General features: G+C 40.4%; 1 protein-coding gene across 2 annotated transcripts in view; it reads left to right on the forward strand.

Moving 5' to 3' along the window:
- Positions 1-23,264, forward strand: part of SLC15A1 (solute carrier family 15 member 1) — a 126,817-nt gene that overhangs the window by 88,767 nt on the left and 14,786 nt on the right. For both annotated transcript variants that reach the window (XM_040421996.1, XM_040421998.1), the window contains exons 11-21: positions 1,994-2,080; positions 5,811-5,900; positions 6,865-6,909; positions 7,628-7,660; positions 7,757-7,845; positions 10,332-10,413; positions 11,527-11,652; positions 13,928-14,074; positions 14,802-14,848; positions 15,078-15,185; positions 16,714-16,810. In XM_040421996.1, coding sequence (XP_040277930.1) covers positions 1,994-2,080; positions 5,811-5,900; positions 6,865-6,909; positions 7,628-7,660; positions 7,757-7,845; positions 10,332-10,413; positions 11,527-11,652; positions 13,928-14,074; positions 14,802-14,848; positions 15,078-15,185; positions 16,714-16,810 — 951 coding nt within the window. The remainder of the gene's footprint in view (positions 1-1,993; positions 2,081-5,810; positions 5,901-6,864; positions 6,910-7,627; positions 7,661-7,756; positions 7,846-10,331; positions 10,414-11,526; positions 11,653-13,927; positions 14,075-14,801; positions 14,849-15,077; positions 15,186-16,713; positions 16,811-23,264) is intronic.

The raw sequence follows: 23,264 nt of genomic DNA on the forward strand, positions 1-23,264 counted from the left end.
ACAGTTTGGGGAAGGTCCTTTTCTGTTCCAGCATGAATGTGCCCCAGTGCACAAAGCAAGGTGCATAAAGGTATGGTTGGATGACTTTGGTGTGTTAGAACTTGACTGACCCACAGAGAACCTTGACCTCATCTCCATCTTTAGGATGAACTAGGACAAAGATCGGCCCTATCATCCAACATCAGTGTCTGACCTCACAAATACTCTCTGGATGAATGGGCAAAAAATTCCACAGACAAATTCCAAAATCTTGTAGAAAGTCTTCCCAGAAAAGTGGAAGCTATTTGACTGCAAAGGGGGATCCAACTTCATATTAGTGCCTATGAGTTTAGAATGGGGTGTCATAAAGGCTCCTGTAAGTTGTAATTTGTAGGTGTCCCAATACTTTTATCCATATAGTGTATTTCCTTTCATGTTGACATTGTACGTATATTTCATTTATATATTGTTGTGTCTTGAAAAATATCTCAAAATCTGTAAACTGTCAGCAGCAACATTATGGATGGTGTTAAGGTGGCAATAGAAGATTTATTTGTGGGTTGTTGTTTTTTTCCCCGAATATGGGGCAGATGTAGTAATCCTGTTGACTCGGTGTAAACTGAGATAAGACAGTCTAAATATGTGCCAAATGTATCACAGTGTCTCATTCTGGGTAATAAATGTGTTGCATTTGGAGACATCTTTGTCTAACTTTATACCACCTATTAGTTGGCTTAACTTAAAATTACCTTAGTGCATTTAAGTGATGCTCTCTTTTTTTATCATACATCTTTTATGCTGTCAAGCTCCCTTTTCAAGGGAGACAAAACAAATGTCTATACACATAATAAAAGGGATGCAAACCGTGTACACTAGTTTTTTGGGCTTTTTTTTTGGTGTGGTGGGGGGGGGGATTAAGCATTTAGTTGGGTTAGGCTGGGTTCACATGGAAAAGTGTGGTGTGCTACCATTTGTATCCCTTGTTTCCCAACGTACGGATGGCAACCCATGTGGGTAAGGCTACTTTCACACCCTGGTTTAGGTGCGGATCCGTCTGGTATCTGCACAGACGGATCCGCACCTATAATGCAAACGCTTGTATCCGTTCAGAACTGATCAGTTTGCATTTTTTATTTATTTTTCATGATAATGCAAACGGATCCGTTTTGACTTACATTGAAAGTCAATGGGAGGCGGATCCGTTTTCAATTGCACCATATTGTGTCAATAAAAACGGATCCGTCCCCATTGACTTACATTGTAAGTCAGGACGGATCCGTTTGGCTCAGTTTCGTCAGACAGACATCAAAACACTGCAAGCAGCGTTTTGCTGTCCGCCTCCAGAGCGGAATAGAAGTTGAACCGAGGCAAACTGATGCATTCTGAACGGATCCTTATCCATTCAGAATGCATTGGGGCTGAACTGATCCGTTTTGGGCCGCTTATGAGAGCCTTGAAACGGATCTCACAGGCGGACCCAGAAACGCCAGTGTGAAAGTAGCCTAATTATCATATTGCCAAACCACCAGAATCGTGGGCAAAAACACGTGTTTTTTACTATGTATTGCAATAAAAATCACAATGTGTCCCGATTGTCCACCAGTCATAAAGTGATGGTATATCTTAGCAATATGCCATAACTTAACACCAGTACCCCTGCTGATTAATTGTAGTCAGTAGGTGTGCACATATTGATTGGACATTTGATGCTTTGTGTGCTAATAAGCATCAATGCATTCATGAGTGAATGAGATAAACTATTCTAATTATTTACCAAGCCATACCTTTTTTATAATACTATCTATCAACTGCAACTGACCTACTTCTTGATGGTTTCCAGAGGGGTGATGTTTTATTTTAATAAAATTGAATAAAATGTAAATACCTGAAAAAACATAAATGATATTTATATTTATATTTATAAATATAGTTATATATATTATTAATATATTATTAGATATATTTCATACTGATCTGAGCGTAACACGATGTATTTTGTGTCATTTATTGACAGTTTGCTATCAGCAACAGATACAGAAATCGTAGTAAATCAATTCCTAAGAGGGAGCATTGGATGGACTGGGCAAAAGAAAAGTATGATGTAAGCGACAAGTATGATATTAATTGTGTTATCAGTGTATGCTTGTATGTGTTTAATCCATTCACAGACACAGACACATGTACTGAATGATGTGACCTACAAGCCACCAATTCTAAAAGGACCAGAATTATTAAAAAATGTGTAAAGAAGAAGATGGGAGCTTAGCATGGCGTAGGGAGGCATAATACTTAGGGCTCATGCACACGACCGTATGTATTTTGTGGTCCACAAAACACGGATCCGCATTTACGGATGAAATCCGTGTGTATTCCATATTTTGCGGAACGGAACAGCTGGCCCCTGATAGAACAGTGCTATCCTTTTCCGTAATGCGAACAATAATAGGACATTTTAAATTTTTTTGCGGAACAGACATACGGAAATGGAAAGCTTCCATTTTTTTGCCCACCCATTGAAATGAATGGTTCCGCATTCAGTTTGAAATAAAAAAAAAAAAAACAGAACAGACACTGAAAGAAAATACTTTCCTGTGCATGATCCCTTATCAAGTGAAAAACACAGACATCTCCCTAAGGCCTCATGCACACGACAGTGTTTTTTCACTGTCAGTGATTTGGCTTCAGTGGTCCGTGTCCAATTTTGCTTCAGTTGTGTTTCCTTGTGTCTTCCTTTTTTTTTTGTCTGACAGGGGGAAAAAAAGGAAGGTTAATGAAAAGTGTAATTTTATTGCACCAAGGTCTTGTAGAAAAAAAACGGACGCGGACACGGATGACATACCAGTTGTGCATCTGGTTTTTTTGACGGACCCATTGACTTGAATGGGTCCGTCCTCTGTTTTCCACTGACAAGAATAGGACAGGTTATATTTTTTTGACGGACTGGAATCACAGATCACAGACGCGGAGAAAAAACGGAGGACTATCAGTTTTTTTCACAGCTCAATAGAAATGAATGGGACCTCCGCTAAACTGTGAAAAATGACGGAACGGACGCGGATGCACACAACGATCGTGTGCATGAGGCCTAAACAGAATTTTAAGAAGTCAATTACCTCAGGATATCCTACATGATAGGTGATAAATGTCTGATGGCTGGGGGCCCCACCTCTGGCACCCCTACAAGATGAATGGGGGTCCCGAGTCTTCTAGTTTAAATAGGCCCATAAGCATGTGCACTGCTGCACTATTCAAAGCCTATAGGAGTGATGAAGATAGCTGAATACAGAATTTTTTTTTTATTGGGTTAGAGGCAATATAAGACAAGGTTTTCCGATATCTTTTGACGTCATACTCTGAAGAAGAAGTGATAGATAAAATGAGCCATATACCATTGTCACAATAAAGTAGCAATTTTCAGTTGTTATGCTACACTCTCATCACTGTGAAAAAATATGCTACAAATTATAATAACAGAAAATACACTCCTCAACATTGAAATTGCAACACCAAGAAGGAAAAGTCATGGAATTATAAAAATCACAAGATCCATAGACATGTTAATGATATGCAAATGATAAAAAAAATGGAAACAAGGGGGGGTAATTTATCATTGTTCTTGTGCCACTTTTTGTCGTACTTTTATCTCAGATTTTGATGCAAAGGTGCTTTGCAGCAAAATATGTGACTTATCTCCTCTTACGCCACTTTCCGAGGTGGTGGAAAAAGGGGCGTGGTGTGGGCCTGTCTCAATCATCATTTTCTATGCCAGCACGTCGTACGGCCCATGGCACCAAGCGCCAAAGTTATGTAGAGGCCTGTGCCTCTACATACCTTTGGCACATCCACCGACAGCACAGGGGTGTTAAGACCAACTAAGTTACATGGCTTGGCCTGTTATTATTGAGGTTATTAATGGGTATCTGAGGAATGATTGGCCACGCTGAATACATTAGGGCTTGCAAATTATCAACATCTGTTGCCGGAAGCTGCCTTTGCAATTGTCGAATGATGTCCCAGATGTACTTGATGAGAGACAAGTCCGGGGACACTGCAGGCCATGGTAGCACGTTTAGGCCACACAGGCTGCCCACAGTAGCACAAGCAACAAGTGGCCTGGCATTGTCCAGTTGAAAAACAGCTCCTGGGACACTTTGGAGAAATAACTATACCACTGGTTCCATGAATAAACCAATGTAATGCCAAGATGTTAATGTACCTAAGACTAGAGGCGTCTGGGTACCGTATATTATGTCACTCCACACCATAATCTCTTCTTGGCATTTCGCATGTGGTCTCCAGACTAATCTCTGGTTATCTTTGTACGTGACAAATTGGGAATAACCACTCAAGAGAATAGACCTCCATTCCAGCCTTCATTGCCGTCTACCATGATGTTGGGAGCGGTGACGTGAGGGCAATAGAACACCTGTAGCTAGACATCTGGTTCGTAACCCAATGTTGTGCACTAAGTGGAGCTCAATGCAAAGAGATCAATGGTAATTATTAGGGGTGTTGTGGTAAATAATAATAGTTGTAATCCACTCGCATCAAAGTTTGTGTAAGGAAAAAGGTGAATCCCTTCTCTCAGCCCCAGTCAGAGAGAGACACCAATGTTACCATCTTGGTTGAAAATTCTGAGCAATTCTCCCGCCCAGCTCAGTCTGCTCACCTTTTATTTACTAACAAAAGGTGTAAAAGGGGCTGGCCCAAGACAAGGATACAGGAAGTTATAACATGCAGGAAGTGATGTCAAAGGACAGGGCGGGGCAATCAATGTGGCTAAGCAAACAATGCACACGCCCCATCCCTGTATAAGGAAGGATGAGTCATGTCCATTGTCTGATCAGCCAGGTGGCCGCCCACCCCCCATCACTGTCAGCATGGACCTTATTCAATACTGCTCAAAGGTGATCAGTATCTAATAAAGATCATTCTACTGGTTCCCATAGGTTTGAAATTATCTGCGAGACATTGCTACAGCTATTGTCAGCATACGGTACTAGTATACCGACAAGGCAGATATGCATGTCTTAAAAGCAGATATGTCTCCAAGCCAATGAGAAGGTTTTCATACTGACGGTTTTGCCACTGGTCCCGATTCAGCCAAAGTACCCTCTGCTAGAGCGCTCCTTGGCTAAATCAGACACAGGGAGACAGATGACAAACTCTAAAAACACACACACATCCTAAAGTAAAATGTCCGCATAATAAAATTTCCACAACAGGGGTGAACGAATCGCGCTTTGGATCGAAGATACGAAGTCAATTCATTCCCCAACTTCATTTTAATGCTGTACGGATTTTCTCACCCATAGTAATTATAGAAATTCCTACTACGCTCCCCCTAATGGGGGCTGCCGGCAAACAGCTTTGTAATAGAAGAGAATCAGATTTATCAGCGTATTTATACTACCTGTCTTATGTAACTATATTGAGAAATTTGGTGCTCAGAATGAGCGCCATACCTGTGAAGCACCTTTTCCACTTTTGCTGCCATAGAAGACGGATTAAATTGGGGAGGGGGAGGTTGAGGGCAACATTTTCTTATTGCAATTTATTCATTAAAATGCTTTCCACTTGAGAGAAAAATGTAAATGCAAGTCCTACAATTTTACAGTTCTTCAAGGAATTATATTATTTAATTATATTATACATTTTTGCATAGTCATCTTTATTTAATGATTACTGCATCAATTTCACATTATGAACACCTCTATGTATCCTTACACTTTGCTTACTATAATGGCTAATGTACACATATATGTCTGTACACAATTTTGCACTATATAATATTTGAATTATATGATGTAATTTTTTTTTCTTTCTATTAGGATCTACTCATTGCCCAAATTAAGATGGTTCTAAAGGTCTTGTTCCTTTACATTCCTCTGCCAATGTTCTGGGCACTTTTTGATCAACAGGTAATCTGTGGATGGGAATACATTTAGTTTTAATCTTATGTAGAATATAAATAAAAAAAACAAGTTAGGGTACTTTCACACTAGCGTTTTTCTTTTCCAGTATTTAGTTCAGTCACAGGGGCTCAATACCGGAAAAGAACTGATCAGTTTTACCCTAATGCATTCTGAATGGAGAGCAATCCATTTAGGATGCATCAGGATGCATCAATTCAGTCCCTCTTACGTTTTTGGGCTAGAGAAAATACCGCAGCATGCTGCAGTTTTCTCTCCAGCCAAAAATCCTGAACACTTGCTGGAATGCCAGATCCGGCATTAATTACCATTGAAATGCATTAATACCGGATCCGGCCCCCAAGTGTTCCGGCAAAGCGGGCCTGGTTTTGCAGTCTGCGCATGCGCAGACCTTTAAGAATGAGAAAAAGATAAATACTGGATACGTTTTTCCATATGACAACCGGAAAGACGGCTATGGTATTGCAATGCATTTGTGAGGCAGATTCGCATCCGGATCCGTCTCACAAATGCATCCATTTGCGTCCGTAATCCTCTGCCGCAAGTGTGAAAGTACCATTACTCTTGTTACATAGTTTAAAGGGTTTCTGTCATCAGAATTAACATGTGCTAATGTCAGCTGAACCTAACTAGCCTATTCCTACTTGTATCTATGCCCTCGTTACGCCGAAAATCTAACTTTTATAACATGCTAATTAGCCTCTAGGAGCAGGGGGGACGTGGCCCCTGCTCCTAGAAGCTCCATTCTCCCACCTCTGGACGCGCCCCACTGCACTTGATTGACAGGGCCAGGCTGTCTGCCATGTATCTCGCGCATGCGCCGCACCGTTCAGTGTTCGGCACATGCGCAGTGAGTGAAGGACGATCCATTTTTTTCTTGTACAACCCCTGTAAGCTGCATCAATATTTTGAAAGGAATAATAAAGTTTTGTTTATCACATTTTTATTTAAGGGTTCAAGATGGACTCTGCAAGCTACCACTATGGACGGAAATTTTGTAAGTAATTTAGAAAATGCTGATAACCTAAATGTATAAATGTGTGTGTATATATATATATATATATATATATATATATATACATACACGTGTGGCCTTAAAAAGAAAAATAATACATTTAGTAGGTAGAAGTACCATTGCTGTACTATTAAACAAGACAGGGGAATGGATGGATATAAAGAAGGTCAAGATGAGCACATTTCTGTGTTTAACCAGTACAACAATAACAATAACTCTGACTGCTGGTGAAGATGTAGAACATCTACTGGAAGATACTGACTGCATATAGGTTGAGTACTAATATAAATATTAACAAACAAAAATCCTCAACAGATTCTGTCACCACATTATTGCCAACCCCTTTGGCTCAATTCAATCATCATCTCTACCTGGTATATCTATTTTAAAGGAAAACTAAAGCTTGAAGTTAGTGTGCAGGATTTTCTGTATATTCTTGAAAAAAACAGGGCTTTGTAAAGCATAAAAATAAAAACATACTGCATAAAACACAGGGATTAATTTCCTACTGATTTGTTCAATTTTTGGCTGCAGAACAGCAAAGGGTAGGGCATAATCTTGTATACTACTGCAGACAGGGCATAAGGGGGGCTCCTGCTCCATCTAGTTGTCTTACAGCCAGATACAGGATAGTAAGGAAGAGGACATGGCTCACTGAATATTTCTTTAAATATTTATCTGGTATTATTTATTTTCTCAGGGAACTATTCAGATACAGCCAGATCAGATGCAGGTAAGTGAAAATTTTATTGTGTTGTTGTTTTTTTTGTTGTTGTTTTTTTTTTTTATTACAGATTCTTAAATTCTTAATATTCACTTTTTATTGCAGACTGTTAATCCAATATTAATTATTGTTCTTGTGCCGGTGGTTGACTTAGTGATCTATCCCCTTATTAAGAAATGCAAGCTAAATTTTTCGTAAGTATGGCAATAGAAAGTTAAAAATCTATATTATTAAACTAGGGATATTTTACAGTCATTTATACAGAATGAAAGCATCTGGACAATGAATCCGCTTTAAAGACAGTCTTAACTTAAGAAAGCCTATATACAGCTTCTATGTGGATGTATGTGTTGCATGGCTACAGACCATTACAAAAATCTGTATAAAGTTAGTTCATGCAGTCGTGTGTTACTCTTCTCCCTCTGTCCTTTTCTCAGGATATCAATAGGATCAGACTAAATACAGGGTTTATTTGCAGTATGTAATCATAGAGATACATACAGGTGAAACTTGAAATTTTTTTATATTGTGCAAAAGTCCATTTATTTCAGTAAAGCAAATTATAAGGAATTGCATTAATGCAGCTTAAAATTTGAATTTTGTGAAAAGGTTCAATTTTCTAGGCTCAAAGTGTCACACTCTAGTCAGCTAATTAATCCATACCCCCTGAGCAAAGGGTACCTCAAAATTGTGACTTTGGGGTTTCATAAGCTGTAAGCCATAATCATCCAAATTGTAACAAATAAAGGCTTGAAATATGTCACTTTGCATGTAATGAGTCTATGTCATATGTTAGTTTCACCTTTTAAGTCACATTACTGAAATAAATGAACTTTGCACAATATTCAAATTTTTGGAGTTTCAGCTGTAGGTCTCCGTAGATTTGTATACACAAAATATTAGGTTATTTCTACCCTTTGATGCTCAATATGTGCATCACAGTATAAATTACATATACTTAAGCCAGGATGAACACAGGAGCTGTGTTCACATGATTAATAGCGGAAATCCAACTGTGATTGACACCTTTGATCCTGGTCATTTAACCCCTTAGATTCTAGCAGTCAATAGCAACCGCCACATCTAAGGAGCTTGACAGATGGAGGGGGCATTTGCAAGTAACTATAGGGTACCATGGTAGATGGAGGACTAACAAAAATTCCTTGGTAAGCCATAGGCATCTGCATGGCCTATAAGATTGCCTGTCAGTGATACACTAACAGACAATACAGGCCGTATTATGGTACACTGGCCGATATTTCGGCCGATAATCGCTAACGAGCGTTCACATGAATGCTCATTAGCGATCATCTTGCAGTGTAATACTGCTGGAGATTGCCTGATGCTTAAAGCATGCTTTAAAATCAGCGCTTGTTGGACGCAGATCGTGCTGTATGATAGCAAGCTGCCGCCGGCAAGTTAATTTTTGGCATAGTGATCGCTCCTCCCCATGCTGCAGAGGAAATCACTGCACATAATAGCGGCTAGCAAAACGCTTCCCTCCCAGCAATCTGCCTGTCTAGTACAGGCTTAATGCTTTGGAATTATAAGTATGCGTAAAGCATAACCTAAGTAATCAAGGGATCAAAAATCCTCTAAGTGAAACTTACAAAATGTAAAATTAAGTTTAAAGGGAATCTGTCACCAGCAAGCTCCCTATCAAACTGTTTTCATAGACACGTAGCTGTAGTTCATTTGATAAAAACATTTTATTTTATGATTGATTATGATTTTTCTTAGTATGCAAATTAGGCTTTTGGTGCAATCAGGGCATCAGCATTGGTCTTGTTGCACCCAGGCTGGTTAACCCCTCCCTTGCTGCTTTATTGACAGGGCCAGGTAGTGGCAAAGCAGTGATGGAGGGGCTGGCCACAGAAAAAAGTGGAGCTTGGGTGCAACAAGAGCAACAGTGATACCTTAATTGCACCAAAGGCCAAATTAGCATATTACGAATGAGTATCATAACTCAGGACTGAAGCCTCAGATCAACAAAAGAAAAACTGTGTTTTAATCCGGTGAACCACAGCCATGTGTCTATGCAAACAACTGTATACGGAGGTTGCTGGTGATTCCCTTTAATAAAGCTTAAGAATATTAAAGTCCTCCCTTAAACAAGATACCTTATTTCAGTAAAATAAAATTCTCAAAATAGTAAAATATTTTACTGTTTCACTGCAATAGGAACAACCTGTAGAATAATGTTACCAAATGATTTATACTGCATGGTATAACATTGCCCCTTCCCCAAATAATGACACATTTTCAGTTTATTTCCCCCAAACAGGACATCAAGAATTTATATGCACCCCAAAATTATAACTCATCCCACTATTAAAACTGTTCCCATCTGTTTTTTGATGGGAATAAATACAATGGATTGTGGCAATATTTTTATCCATAAAACATATTTCTAAATAGTATGTAAAACATGAAAAGATACAGTACATATTGTTATTGCTGCAATTGTACCATTCTATATGTAAACCAAACAGTGTAAAAAAGAATACATAAAAATTTTACCCAAAAAAAAGTGGATGATCTTTGGACGGTGTACTGAGCAAAAGAGGTAGTATACAATGGTGGATGGCTGCAGATTTTGGGAGCCCGTGTGCAGAACATATGGCAGTCAGGCTACGCTTCTCTCATACCGCTTCCTGAAATGTTTATTTCGCACCTGCAGACCCCTGAAAAGGATCACTGTGGGCATGTTCTTCGCTGCCATGGCATTTGTTGTTGCTGCTGTTATACAGTTAGAAATTGATGTAAGTATTATCAGTTCTGAAACTAAAATCTTGGACAGAAATGAAATCAGGATAGAATATTATGAAGAATATCAGACATTCATCATGTGTAAAGTACAGAAGAGGGTTTGAGGGAAAATGTTTCCATCTGACATAACTGATAAGAGTGAAGGTAAGATGAGTTTATGAAGAGAAGTATTCCAGTTTATATAAAATGAGAGAAGTTGTCAAAGAGTGAAAAAAGTTGCAGAAATTGCCATAAAGTACCAAAATGCACATTTACTTACCCAATAAATCCCCCACTGCTCCACGTGCGATGCTCTGGTGGCCTCTGTTGGGATAGTATCTATTCTATACTAAAAACTAGAGGTCATACAAAGTGGCTGTAAATGGGAGCTACTAAGAGGCAATATGAGGTAGCCGGGAATGAGAGCAACTGCACATGCATGTGAGTCTATGTGCGCTCGCTCCCGCTATCCCCCTACCAGAAAAAGGTTGGCATCCTTAGTTTCAATGGGCAAGCCCGCCATAACCCCTGCAGATGAGCAGTTTTTAAAAACAAGCAAAATTATCAATAACAAGGACCGGAGGCATTATTGATGAAGAATGGACATTGGTAAGTGACTTGTATTACAGTTTTTTTTTACAGACTAGTGCAATAGAATGCTAGCCTACACCTATGTTCCACATTCATATTCCATCATCCCATCTAAGTTGTTTTCTTAGTGGATCATGATGAAGCAGAATGGTTCTGTCATGGTCATCATGGATATTGTAAAAATGACTGTTCCAACACCAGTTTGAACAGAGCTGTGGTTCAGGTTATAATGGAAGCTACAATGCTGTGCTGACCCACTGCATAACAGACGGCGGTACTGTAGCTCCTAACGGACTCCCATGACTTATCATGGGTCTATCGGTTCTGCCAAGGTCTCTGCGGGTTTAACAGATACAAATATAACTGCATGCAATGCTACTGTACTTTCTCCACTAAGTGTGATGGAATCTGAGACAGAGGTCTATGTGTACACAGCCTTGGTTGATAACCTGTGTCAATCCATTGTTATTATTTCTATGAATTAATGTTTTATATTAATATTTGTTCTGTTTCTGAATTTTCTCTTTGATTTACAGAAAACTCTGCCAACATTCCCAGACAGCAGTCATATACAAGTCAGAGCCATAAACTTAGATGCAGACAACCTTACACTTTCATTTAAAGATAGTCAATTACCGTCTTCGTCATTGACCTCTTTCAAGGTAATGCAGAGTGTCTACTCATTTAGTGATTACTTTGAGACAAAAAAATTATAAAGTTTGAAGGGTCCTCAGTCCTTAGCTCAGCTCTGTAGTTTTAAAGGAGATGTCCAAGTTGTATTAAATCAAGTTTTATAGATAGCAATCATCATAGTGTTCCCTATGGTATGTTGCAGATATTAGCTTTCAGCAGAAGCACCAGCATTCAGACATTGCGGGAAGATCAACTGGTTTTACTTGGGACAAAAAGTAACCATTACCTCTATCATCTAGAACAGGGATAAGCAACCTTCGGCACTCCAGCTTCTGTGAAACTACAACTCCCAGTATGCCCACTTACTTGTCTGTTCTTGTAACTCCCATAGAAATGAAAGGAGGTTTCTGGGAGTTGTAGTTTCAGAACAGCTGGAGTGCCGGAGGTTGCTGATCCCTGATCTAGAAGGAGGTACAGGTAATTTACACATCACAATTAGTGATGAGCGGCAGGGGCAATATTCAAATTCGCAATATTTTGTGAATATTTTGTAGAATATTAATCATATATTCGCGAATTCGCGATTATTTTCTTGATTGCGAAAATCGGCAATGTAATATTTCCGTAAGCTGCTATAAGTTTCCTGAGAATGGATAAAATGGTTGGCATGGCAGAACATTACAATAGCTTTATATGCAGATAGAGTGTTCCAATATATTCTCAATTGCGCTAATCGGCACTAATGATTCGAATATTATGGCTCAATACGTGAAACTATACATTTTGGCAGGTCTGACTACATATTACTGATTGGTGCACTAAGTATTGTTGTGACATCACAGCACTATGTATGTAGCATGTATGCATGGACAGCAGAATCAGCTACACTATATCACTATCTAACCTACACTGACTATCTCCCACTAACTATCTGTATTATATATATATAAGATATCTAACTATCTATCTATCTAATGTAATGAGTGAAAAGCACAGAACACAGCAATGACACTGACTATCTCTCTCTCAGAACTTTAAGAAACTGTAGAAAATGACTGCTGGGGAGGTTCTTATATAGTAAGGGGTAGGGAACTTTCCTATTGGTTGCTCGGGATGTTGCTAAGCTCAGACAAAGACATTGCAGCCTTCTCATTGGCCCACAAGCAAGAAGCAGGGAGGGATCATGGGTTCAGATGAAAAAAAATCTAGAATATTCGAAAATACTAATATATATCGCTATATTCAAAATATTTGTGAATTATCGAAGTGCCGACATTCGCGATTAATATATTAGTGGCCAACAGTAATCACAATCAGAGAACACGGAGATTAGAGGAACTACACATTAAAGGGTTATTCCTACCTCAGTCTTTTATGGCTGTGAAGGAATAACCAGAGTAAGCACCAGCCAGGGGTAGGGAGAAATTACGGAAATGGTCAAGAAGCCTGCGCTCCACTTTTTCTGTAACTCCTGTAGCAGTGAATCTGAGTTATGCAAAAAGCATAGCACAGCAAACCTATACAGAAATACAATTTAATGAGCTAGATGTACAGTATGCCAAAAGTGCGATCTGATCTAAGTCAATATACCTTTGACTCAATTGCATTGAAACTAAAGATGCTGAAATATCCTGGTTCTAATTTACCATTCAGTTGTGCTTCAGGTTCATGTTTTACAGGTGGAGTGCAGAGGCATATTTCAAATCTCCTGGACCCCACTGTAACATCTATGACAGCCCCCCCCCCTTCCCATATGCCTTTGATAAAACTGGTTCTTATTATATGGCATGAGGGGACCTTTGGGTCCCCCCATCCACCAGGTCCTGGATGCGACTGTTATCTCTACCCACTTTACACTTTTGACCGGTGCACTAATCACTCCACAGTGCAAAGGACACACTGTTTTGATTGGTTCTTTTATAAAATTAAGGGGGGACCAATAACTGTCTGCTCCTTGTTTTACAGATTTAAACAGACAGGAAATGACTCCTGGTTTGGATTGGGATATCAGTTCTTGTCAGATTGGTCTGAAATTATACAGCTTATCTCTAGGCTTCCTTAACTCATAAGTTGTTCTTGTTGGTTTTTTGTCCATAAATCACCTGAAAAAATATCTGAATTTATCTTTATAAGCAGGTGTCACCTAGGTAAAGATTACGACAGTACTTTTCGTATCCACTACTGTGTTTGGCTCAAAAACTTCATCAAAACTGATTTCTGCCTAAATGATCTCTACCAAACATTAGTGTTAATGTTAAAAACAAAATTTTTTTTTTCTTTGTGAATATTTTTATTGGTATTTAGGCAAGTGAATACGAAATTCTTCCACTCAACAGTGCCGTTAATTTTACCTATGGAAACATATCAAAAGATGTTTCACAAAATGGCCTTTCTGGTAAAACTCGATACACGTGGATTGTTAGAAATATAAACGGTGTGGAAGCAGTAATGGTGAGTAATTGAAAAATCTACTCATTGAGAACAATGGCAGTGTTTTATACAAAAATCTATAAAATATCTTGTATTGTACCGCTCCTACAGAAAGGCCAATGGTTAGTATGTTTTGGGAAATCTGAACACAACAGATAAAATGCTCTAAATCACATAGTATCTCTCACATTAAGAAAAAGATAAAAGATTCATCATAAAGGATATAGTATGCTTATATCTGTACGTTTAGTATATGCGTCTGTAAAAGAAAAATTACAAAGTCTGTATAACAGTTACATAGTTGAATATACAGTAAACCCAGTTTAGGATCATGGGGCATACAAATGTTTTTATCCTATTAAATGCCGTTATGGATGTAAAAAGTCACACACAGAATTGTGTTCTTATGTCAGGGGTAGTTATAGAATTTTAGGCTGGGTTCACACCTGCGTTTGTTGGCTGATCTCACAGATCCTGTCAGCAATACCATCAGTGTTCAGGATTTGGGGGATACTACTGTATATCTCCTTATGGAGAGGTCCTAAACGGCGTAATCATGCATGTTCTTGCTGTAAAACCATGGAAACCACAAGAGATCGCCAACTGACCCCAGTGTAACCTAGTGGGCTCTACTGGGTGAGAATCAGTGCACATTACTTGTAATTTAATAATATGGTATTAAGATGTATGTCGTTATAACGTAAAATAATGAACATCTGTGTTTTTTCTTTCTTTGTTTTTTTGCTAGGATGAAGACATCAGCAAGAAACCCGAACAAGGATCCAACGCAGTCAAGTATGTTTATTTTTTTAATGATTCTTTGCTTCTACTTAAAAATGTATAAATTACCAAATCATACAATCCAATTCCTTTATAGATAGAGTAAAAGTGCCCTACATTGACAATTTTGGGTTGGGGGCAATTCCAAATTGAATAGTGATGATTAATATGAATTATGATTGTATATATGTAATTGTGTGTGGAGACAACACATAAATATTTCATTTAACATTTGTTGTTTTAGGTTTATTAATAATCTACAAGAAACTATAACCGTGAAGGTAGACGGGAGTGATGTCGGTGACATTCTGTCATTCAGCTTTTCAAATTATACCATGTTAACCTTAGGAGTGTAAGTGCTTATGTCATTTCCCCCTAAATTGCAAATATGCTCCAGTAAGCGTCGCATCCTCTTAGACCTGTAATGTCAAGTTCGTCGGTCACATGACCTAGGCGCAAGTCAGTTTCTTTCAAGTGAATGGGAATGACCTGCACAGCCACTATCCAATGGATGGCACTTTGCTTGGTGAGCCATGAGGAGGTCCCAGCCCTCTGTGGCCTCTTCAAACAGCTGATCAGTGGGCATCAGAACCACGCTGATCTGATATTAAAGACCTATCTTGAGGATAGTTCATCAATATTCAAATCCCGGAAAACCCCTTTAAAGGCTATGAACACATTTGGGAGTATTGTTTTGTTATTGCATTCTACTTATCTCGGGCTAAAATAATTTTTCCAGTTGTTTAAAAAAAATAAAAGTTCAACAGTTTGTCTTCAGTGTCACTGCATCAGCAGACTGTTCCTTCTCCTTCTAAGTAACAACTGTCAGAGAGCTGCTTGGACAGCCCATAAACACCCATTTTATCCATATTCTCATGACACTGATAAGAATTTACCTTAAATTTGTGTTTATGAGCTGTCAAGGAACTAAGAAAAAAGGGCTAAAGATCAAGCTGTTAGAGCAACTCTTTGATAAGTTTCACTTAGAACGAGAAGGAACGACCTACAGACGCAGTAAAACTGAAGGCTGAAGTAGACAAACTGATGAACATTTTTAAAGGCCAATTAGAAATGATTTTTTTTAGCCCAATATAAGTACAATGCAATAATGGCAAAAAATGTCACCAAAGGTGTCCATAGACTTAAAAATAGTAGGTTGAGTATAGTGTATAATGACCCAGTGATACAGCCTGGTTATTTCCAATTGGTTTATTTTCTATTCAGGTGGATCTAGTGGTTTGTTTTTGATCTCTGATACTCTGTGTTGATTCCTTGTGAGTCAGTGGTTGAATGGTAATCTTTGTTGGCACAGTGAATATTTGCCTGGTTTTAAACTGTCATTTTCCATGGCCGTCAGACCTATCCATTCACCATGATGGGAGAAGAGCACTTATTACACATAAATGCTCCTATCCAATGAATTGTCTGTTAAAGGCAACTACTTCTTGGCATTAAACCTGGCGTCCAAGGCACCCAGGCTTGTGTATACACAATCCTCCTCGCTATGCAGTACTAACCATAGTGTTACTATTAATGTTAACTTCAGCATGACTTTGGTGTTATAACATCCCTGATTTGGTCATTAACTTGTCCCAATGTCATATGGACTGCAGGTTGTTATGGATCCCATTTCACTATAGGTGTTCCCTTCCCCTTCCCACTTAAGTCCATGGGAACCAGAGTATATATTGTAGTAGAATACAGTAACATATCTGTTACCGTCATAATGTTAGAAAATAGTGCTTTCTATTGTCTCCACATGGTATGAATTCATGCCTATGGTATTAATTGCACTGAGGTACAATGCCATATTTCTATGTCTAGTAAAATGACTACTCTACACGATATATACTCTCATCCTTTTGTTTGGTCTTCTACAGGAAAAAAATAGAAGGTTTCACTGCAAGTGGCAGGAATTGTTCTGTGGATTCAAGGAAATTTGGTTTTGGAAGCTCTTATAAAATAATTATTACGGAGGTTAGTAATAGTAGCAATGGTGCATGCTGTGTTACAATATAGTATAATCGTATTAATGAGGTATCAATTGAATGCTTGTACTGGAAAATGAAAAATATCAACATGTTTAGATTTTTTTGAGAAATGAGAATATTTTAGGCATGCAATGTACCAGCTGTTGCTTAAAGAGCATCTGTCAGAAACTTCCGGTTCCAGCGCTGGTATGGAATGACGCGACTAGCTGAGCTCCACTGTCCTTTTCAACTACACCACCCTCCATATATCGCCTACGGGCTCAATTATAATAACATTTGTGGGCTGTACCCTATGGTTCATTTTTAAGTGCATGGAAAGGTATTTATTGTGCAGTGGGAAGAAGCAGGGAGATGTCAACAGGCAAAAGCTTTGCCAGACTGATAACATGTCCAAGATGGCGTCTGAGCACACCAAAACCTTTTCAGTCGGCACACCCTTGGACCTTCAGCCAGCTCCTTCCCAAGAATACATCTTTGGGCCCAGCTCTTTTCATGCCACTGACCTTAAACGTTTGGCAGTGGAAGTCGCAAATGATCTGGATCTTAAGGCCTCACTTTCAGCTATGGTGCAGTCAGTGCTCAAGGAGTTGCATTCTAATGCATTCTGAATGGAAAAGGATCCACTCTGAATGCATCAGTTTGCCTCCGTTCCATCTCCATTCCGCTTTCGTGGCGGACACCAAAACGCTACTTGCAGCTCCTCAAGGAGTTGCAGGAGGCTTTTACTCAGCAGAGATATCGCATTGACAAGCTGGAACAACAAACCTCTTGTGTAGATGAAGATCTGGGAGGTACTAATACGAGAGTAGCATCTTTACGACAAGCGGTGGCGGCACTTTAAGACAAGATAGACGATTTAGAAAACTGTTCATGCCGCAGAAATTTGCACCTGGTGGGTTTGCCCAAAGGGTGCCAGAATCGACACTTCGCCGCATATGTGAAACCGACTTGCCTAGAGCCCTTGGGCTATCTGAACCACATAAAGTGGAGAGGGCACATCGATAGGGGCCTAATTTGACTGATGCAGATGGGGCTAAAGACAATACTAATAGGCTCCCCAGACCTCAGCAAGTCATAATGAAATGCCTCGATTTCACAGACAAGGAGGACATTATCCATGCTTATCGAGCACGCAAAGATCTTTTGGTTATTCAGGGCCACAAAATTATGCTGTTCAATGACTATTCGGCTGTGGTGACAAAAAAACGCAGGGCCTTCAGTGGCCTTTGCACCTCTCTGTATCAGCAAAACATCAGATTCCAATAGATGTACCCAGCCGTGCTGCGAGTTCGGGGTGTAGATGGCATAATCAAGTCTTTTGAGTCAGCCTCTGAAGCTGAAGCCTTTTTTGCTCAAGGCACTTATCTGTCGGATTGAGGAGGTGGAAATGCAGAAGACAGAACCATGCCAAAGATTCTTCACGCAACTCACCCAGATCCTTATCTAGCAGTTCAGGCCGTGTGGTGGATGTGGTAAAAGAGCAACGGCAACACTGGCGCTAAGGAACTTTGTGCTATTCCTTGCTGATCGGTATGTTGTGTCTGAGGTGCGGTTCCCTCAAGTTTCCTCCCTTAGATCTGAAGGTGGTGGAGTGTCGTGGTATGCCAGAAGAATGGGAGTCTGCAAGTTTTTTTATCATCTCATTGGGACTACTGATAGTTTCATAAGGTTTATTATCTCTTTCTGTTTTAGTTATTTATTTATGGTTTAGTCCTGCTGAAAGTTTTGAGCTTACACATGATACACAGCGAGGGTGTTGGAGTGCCTAAGTGTACAAGTGTAGGTGTCATTGTGGGTACCTTCTGACTATTTGGTTCTGTTTTGTTGCTTTAAATGATGAAGATAGTCACCTGGAACGTTAAGAGCTTGCGTTCCCCGCATAAGCGAATGATGATCTTAAGACTAGAGTTGACCGGACACCTGGATGTTCGGGTTCGGCAGAACTTGAAAAAAAAGTTCGGGTTTGGGACCCGAACTTGACCCCGAACCCGAACCCCATTGAAGTCAATGGGGACCCGAATTTTTGGGCACAAAAATCGCTCTAAAATAGTCCTGGAAAGGGCTAGAGGGCTGCAAAAGGCATCAAAATGTGCTTAAGAGCATGACAACTGTTCTGCAAACAAATGTGGAAAGGGAAATGACTTAAAATAACATAAAATACAGAAAAATTTAAAATAACAATCTGGATCTAGGAGTAGGAGGTTGAGGAGGCGGTGGATGGGTGGATGTGGCGGTGTAGGTTGACGTGGCATTGTAGGTGGAAGCGACAGTGAAGGAGGAATAGGTAGCCAACACTGATTTGTGTTATTTTTTATTTTTAAATTGGGGTATCCCCCAAAATATTGGGACATATAACAAAATAAAACAAAGAATAAGTGCACTTGAGTACAAGAATGGATGGTTGAGGCTGGTATAAATGTCTATTCTGCACAAGGTACGGACAAGTCCTGTGGGATCCATGCCTGGTTCATTTTAATAAACGTAAGCTTGTCCACATTGGCTGCGGCCTGTGATAATGCTCTCTGCCGTGCTAAACACACGTTCACACTATACACTGGCTGCAGGGCAGGTCAGCACCTCCAAGGCTGACAAAGCTTTTCCACATTTTGGCCATGCTAACTCTGCCTTCTCAGGTGCTGGTGGTGCCCTAGCTGCATTGGCGACCTCTTCCTCCTCCTCTGCCTTCGCCTTGTACTTCCACTGTGCCCCCGCTGTCAGGTGGGAATGCTATCATCAGCGTGCGCTTGTAGTCGCGCATCTTCCGATCAGTAACAGATGTTTTCACAAAATTTAGTTCCCTGTCAGCAATGCAGAGCAGGGGTTCATTCATGGCAAAAGGGGGTTCATGTCACCCAGCAATAGAACAGAAGATTTTGAGAGATTTAGGCCCCAGTCACCCAGGCACAGCAGGGGTTCATTCACGGCAAAAGGGGGTTCCTGTCACCCAGCAATACAACTGAGGATTTTGAGAGATTTAGGCCCCTGTCATTCAGGCACAGCAGGGGTTCATTCATGGCAAAAGGGGGTTCATGTCACCCAGCAATACAACAGAGGATTTTGAGAGATTTAGGCCCCTGTCACACAGGCACAGCAGGAGTTCATTCACGGCAAAAGGGGGTTCATGTCACCCAGCAATACAACAGAGGATTTTGAGAGATTTAGGGCCCTGTCACCCAGGCACAGCAGGGGTTCATCCACGGCAAAAGGGGGTTCATGTCACCCAGCAATACAACAGAGCATTTTGAGAGATTTAGGCCCCTGTCACCCAGGCACAGCAGGGGTTCATTCACGGCAAAAGGGGGTTCTTGTCACCCAGCAATACAACAGAGCATTTTGAGAGATTTAGGCCCCAGTCACCCAGGCACAGCAGGGGTTCATTCACGGCAAAAGGGGGTTCATGTCACCCAGCAATAAAACAGAGCATTTTGAGAGATTTAGGCCCCAGTCACCCAGGCACAGCAGGGGTTCATTCACGGCAAAAGGGGGTTCATGTCACCCAGCAATACAACAGAGGATTTTGAGAGATTTAGGCCCCTGTCACCAAGGCACAGCAGGGGTTCATTCACGGCAAAAGGAGGTTCATGTCACCCAGCAATAGAACAGATGATTTTGAGAGATTTAGGCCCCTGTCACCCAGGCACAGCAGGGGTTTGTATACGCCAAAAATGGTAAAATGTCACCCGACAATTGAAAATAAGAATTTTTTCAATTTAGGGCACTAAAAAATATTCACCCCAGTATGCCAAAGCCGTATTTATGGCCTAAATGTGACAGTGACTTATGCACGTGTAATCCCAGATGTGCAGTATATTAGAGGATTTTTTCACCCTAACCAAAAAGCTGTATTTCTGTCCTAAATGTGACAGTCACTTATGCTTGTCTAATCCCAGATGTGCAGTATATTAGAGGGTTTTTTCACCCCAGTATGCCAAAGCTGTAATTCTGGACTTGCAGATAGCCTATGCTGGTGCACTGAAATGCATAAAATGGCTGCCGATCATGTATTGATATTGACTAACTGAAGAAAAAAATGTTTGTTTTCAGCAGTTGTTGGCTCAGGGCAGGCTTAAAAAAATTGTGCACTGCACCCACAAAACACTTTTTCTGTAGATCGCTGAGTACATAAACCAGTTCTTGATAAGATTTCTCCCTGATCTCTCCCTCACAGCAACTGCAGCCTCTCCCTACACTAATCCGAGCAGAGTGACGGGCGGCGCTACGTGACTCCAGCTTAAATAGAGGCTGGGTCACATGCTGCAGTTGGCCAATCACAGCCATGCCACGAGTAGGCATGGCTGTGATGGCCTTTTGGGGCAAGTAGTATGATTTCAAAAAGCGCCATAAAAATTGCCGAACACCGAACCTGAACTTTTACGTAAATGTTCGGGTCCGGGTGCTGAAAACCCTAAAGTTCGGTACGAACCCGAACTTTACAGTTCGGGTTCGCTCAACTCTACTTAAGACATCTAAAGCGCCTAAGAGCTGACATTACTCTTTTGCAGGAAACGCACCTCCTGGAATAAGATTTCCATAGGATGGCTAAACTATGGGTGGGAGGGGTGTATGGATCACCTGCAGTCCAAGGAAATACTCATACACAAAAACTTTACACCCAAAGTGCAGGCCCAGAACAAAGATGATGAAAGGAGAGTGATAGTTTTACATATATCAGGTCCTAGTTGGGATATAAGTCTATACAATGTATATGCTCCGAATGCGGAACAAAGGCCATTTTATGAATCCTTGAGAGATAGGTTCCTGCAGTATCTCATAGAAGAAAAACGAGTGGGTGGAGATTTTAATGCGATGTCAGTCCCTTGTGATGATCGCAAACATGCCGGTGGAAAAACAGAACCCACAAGACCTGGGTCTGGGGTCATGATTGATTTTTTTGAGGGATACTTCGCTAATTAATTCATGGAGGCTCCTGCACCCTGATGACCAGGAGTATACCCACTACTCTCATGCGCAAGACTCTTGGTCTAGAATAGACTATTGGTTTGTGGGCTCTAGCAGACAGCAGACAGAGTTTATATAGTGCTTCCTTTCCTTTTTACTGAAGGATGAATCTTTTGTTACTCTGCTTTTTTTGCGGGTCCACCTGATAACTCACTTAGCCAGGCTAAAGAAAGCAACTAAGGCTCAATATGTTAACACCAGTTAGCCAGTGCAGGAGGTTTATAGGGTATTTTTGCAAAATCCCACATCTCAGAAAAAAACGACCTGGATTCAAGCTAGACGTGATTTTGGTTTATGAGCAGATAGGCGGGAGGGTTTTTATAAATCCATAAATCCCAGTGGGAATTAGAACTCCACAAATATGGAAACAAGGCTGGGAGATTGATGGAAAATTTTGCTAAGGGTCGTCGTCCCCCACATCCCTTCTATCAGCTCCGGAGGCCTGATGGCACTCTGGAGTCGGAACTGGCAGAAATCAGTAAGATCTTTCAGGAGTACTATTCACATTTATACAGCAAACCAGAGGAGGCGATACGGGAGCCGACTTTCTTCGGGGATTAGATTTGTCCACTCTGACTTCTGAACAACTTAGCTCTCTTAACGTGCCCATTATGGCAGATGAGATCTAGAGCACTGTTGTTGTTTATTCTAGAGAACAATGTCTTTAGGTTTGGAATGGACTGGTATAGACAAAAAATCTGTACTGTAATGGGGACTCCTGTCTCCTGTACTTTTGCGAATATGTACCTCGCTAGATTGGAAGATAAGTGTATTTTCAATACCAGTAATCCTTACCTACAGTACATAAAAATGTTCCTACGGTTTGTGGACAATGTTTTTATAGTTTGGTCCGGGACAGAGAACATGTGTAGGGAATTTGTACAGCACCTCAATGAAGAGAATTGTATGGCGATGAAATTCCCGATGAATTTCGGGGGTCCACGTTTTGAATTTTTGGATGTGTCTGTCGCGGTTTGTGGCGGAGAGTTGGTCACGGAGGGCTATCGCAAGCCCACGGCGACCAACTCTCTGCTACACCACGGCAGTTTCCATCCATATCCCGTCAAAAAAATCGGTGCCTTATGGGCAATTTATCAGGTTGAGGCGCATAAATAGCAAAGATGAAGCATATATAAAACAAGCACTGCATTTGAAAGAACGGTTATTGCAGAGAGGCTATCCTGAACATTTATTGGATGAGAACATAAAAGAGGTTGAGAAATTGTCCCAAGATGAGTTATTAGCAGGAAAAAGAGGGATTGGTAGGAATGGGCAACAGGAAAATAAAAATAACAACAAAAAGAGATGTGTATTTTCATTCAAATTTAGCCCAATGGCTAATTCTATACGCACAGCAATATTTAAGCACTGGGATATCCTGAAAAAAGATGGGAGTCTGAGAGGCATAGTGGATGATAAACCGTTAGTCACGTATAGACGCAGTCACACAATAAAAGATAGGATTGTGAGAAGCAGATTTT

This window comes from Bufo bufo, chromosome 3 (assembly GCF_905171765.1).
Source record: "Bufo bufo chromosome 3, aBufBuf1.1, whole genome shotgun sequence".
Taxonomy (NCBI): Eukaryota; Metazoa; Chordata; class Amphibia; order Anura; family Bufonidae; genus Bufo; species Bufo bufo.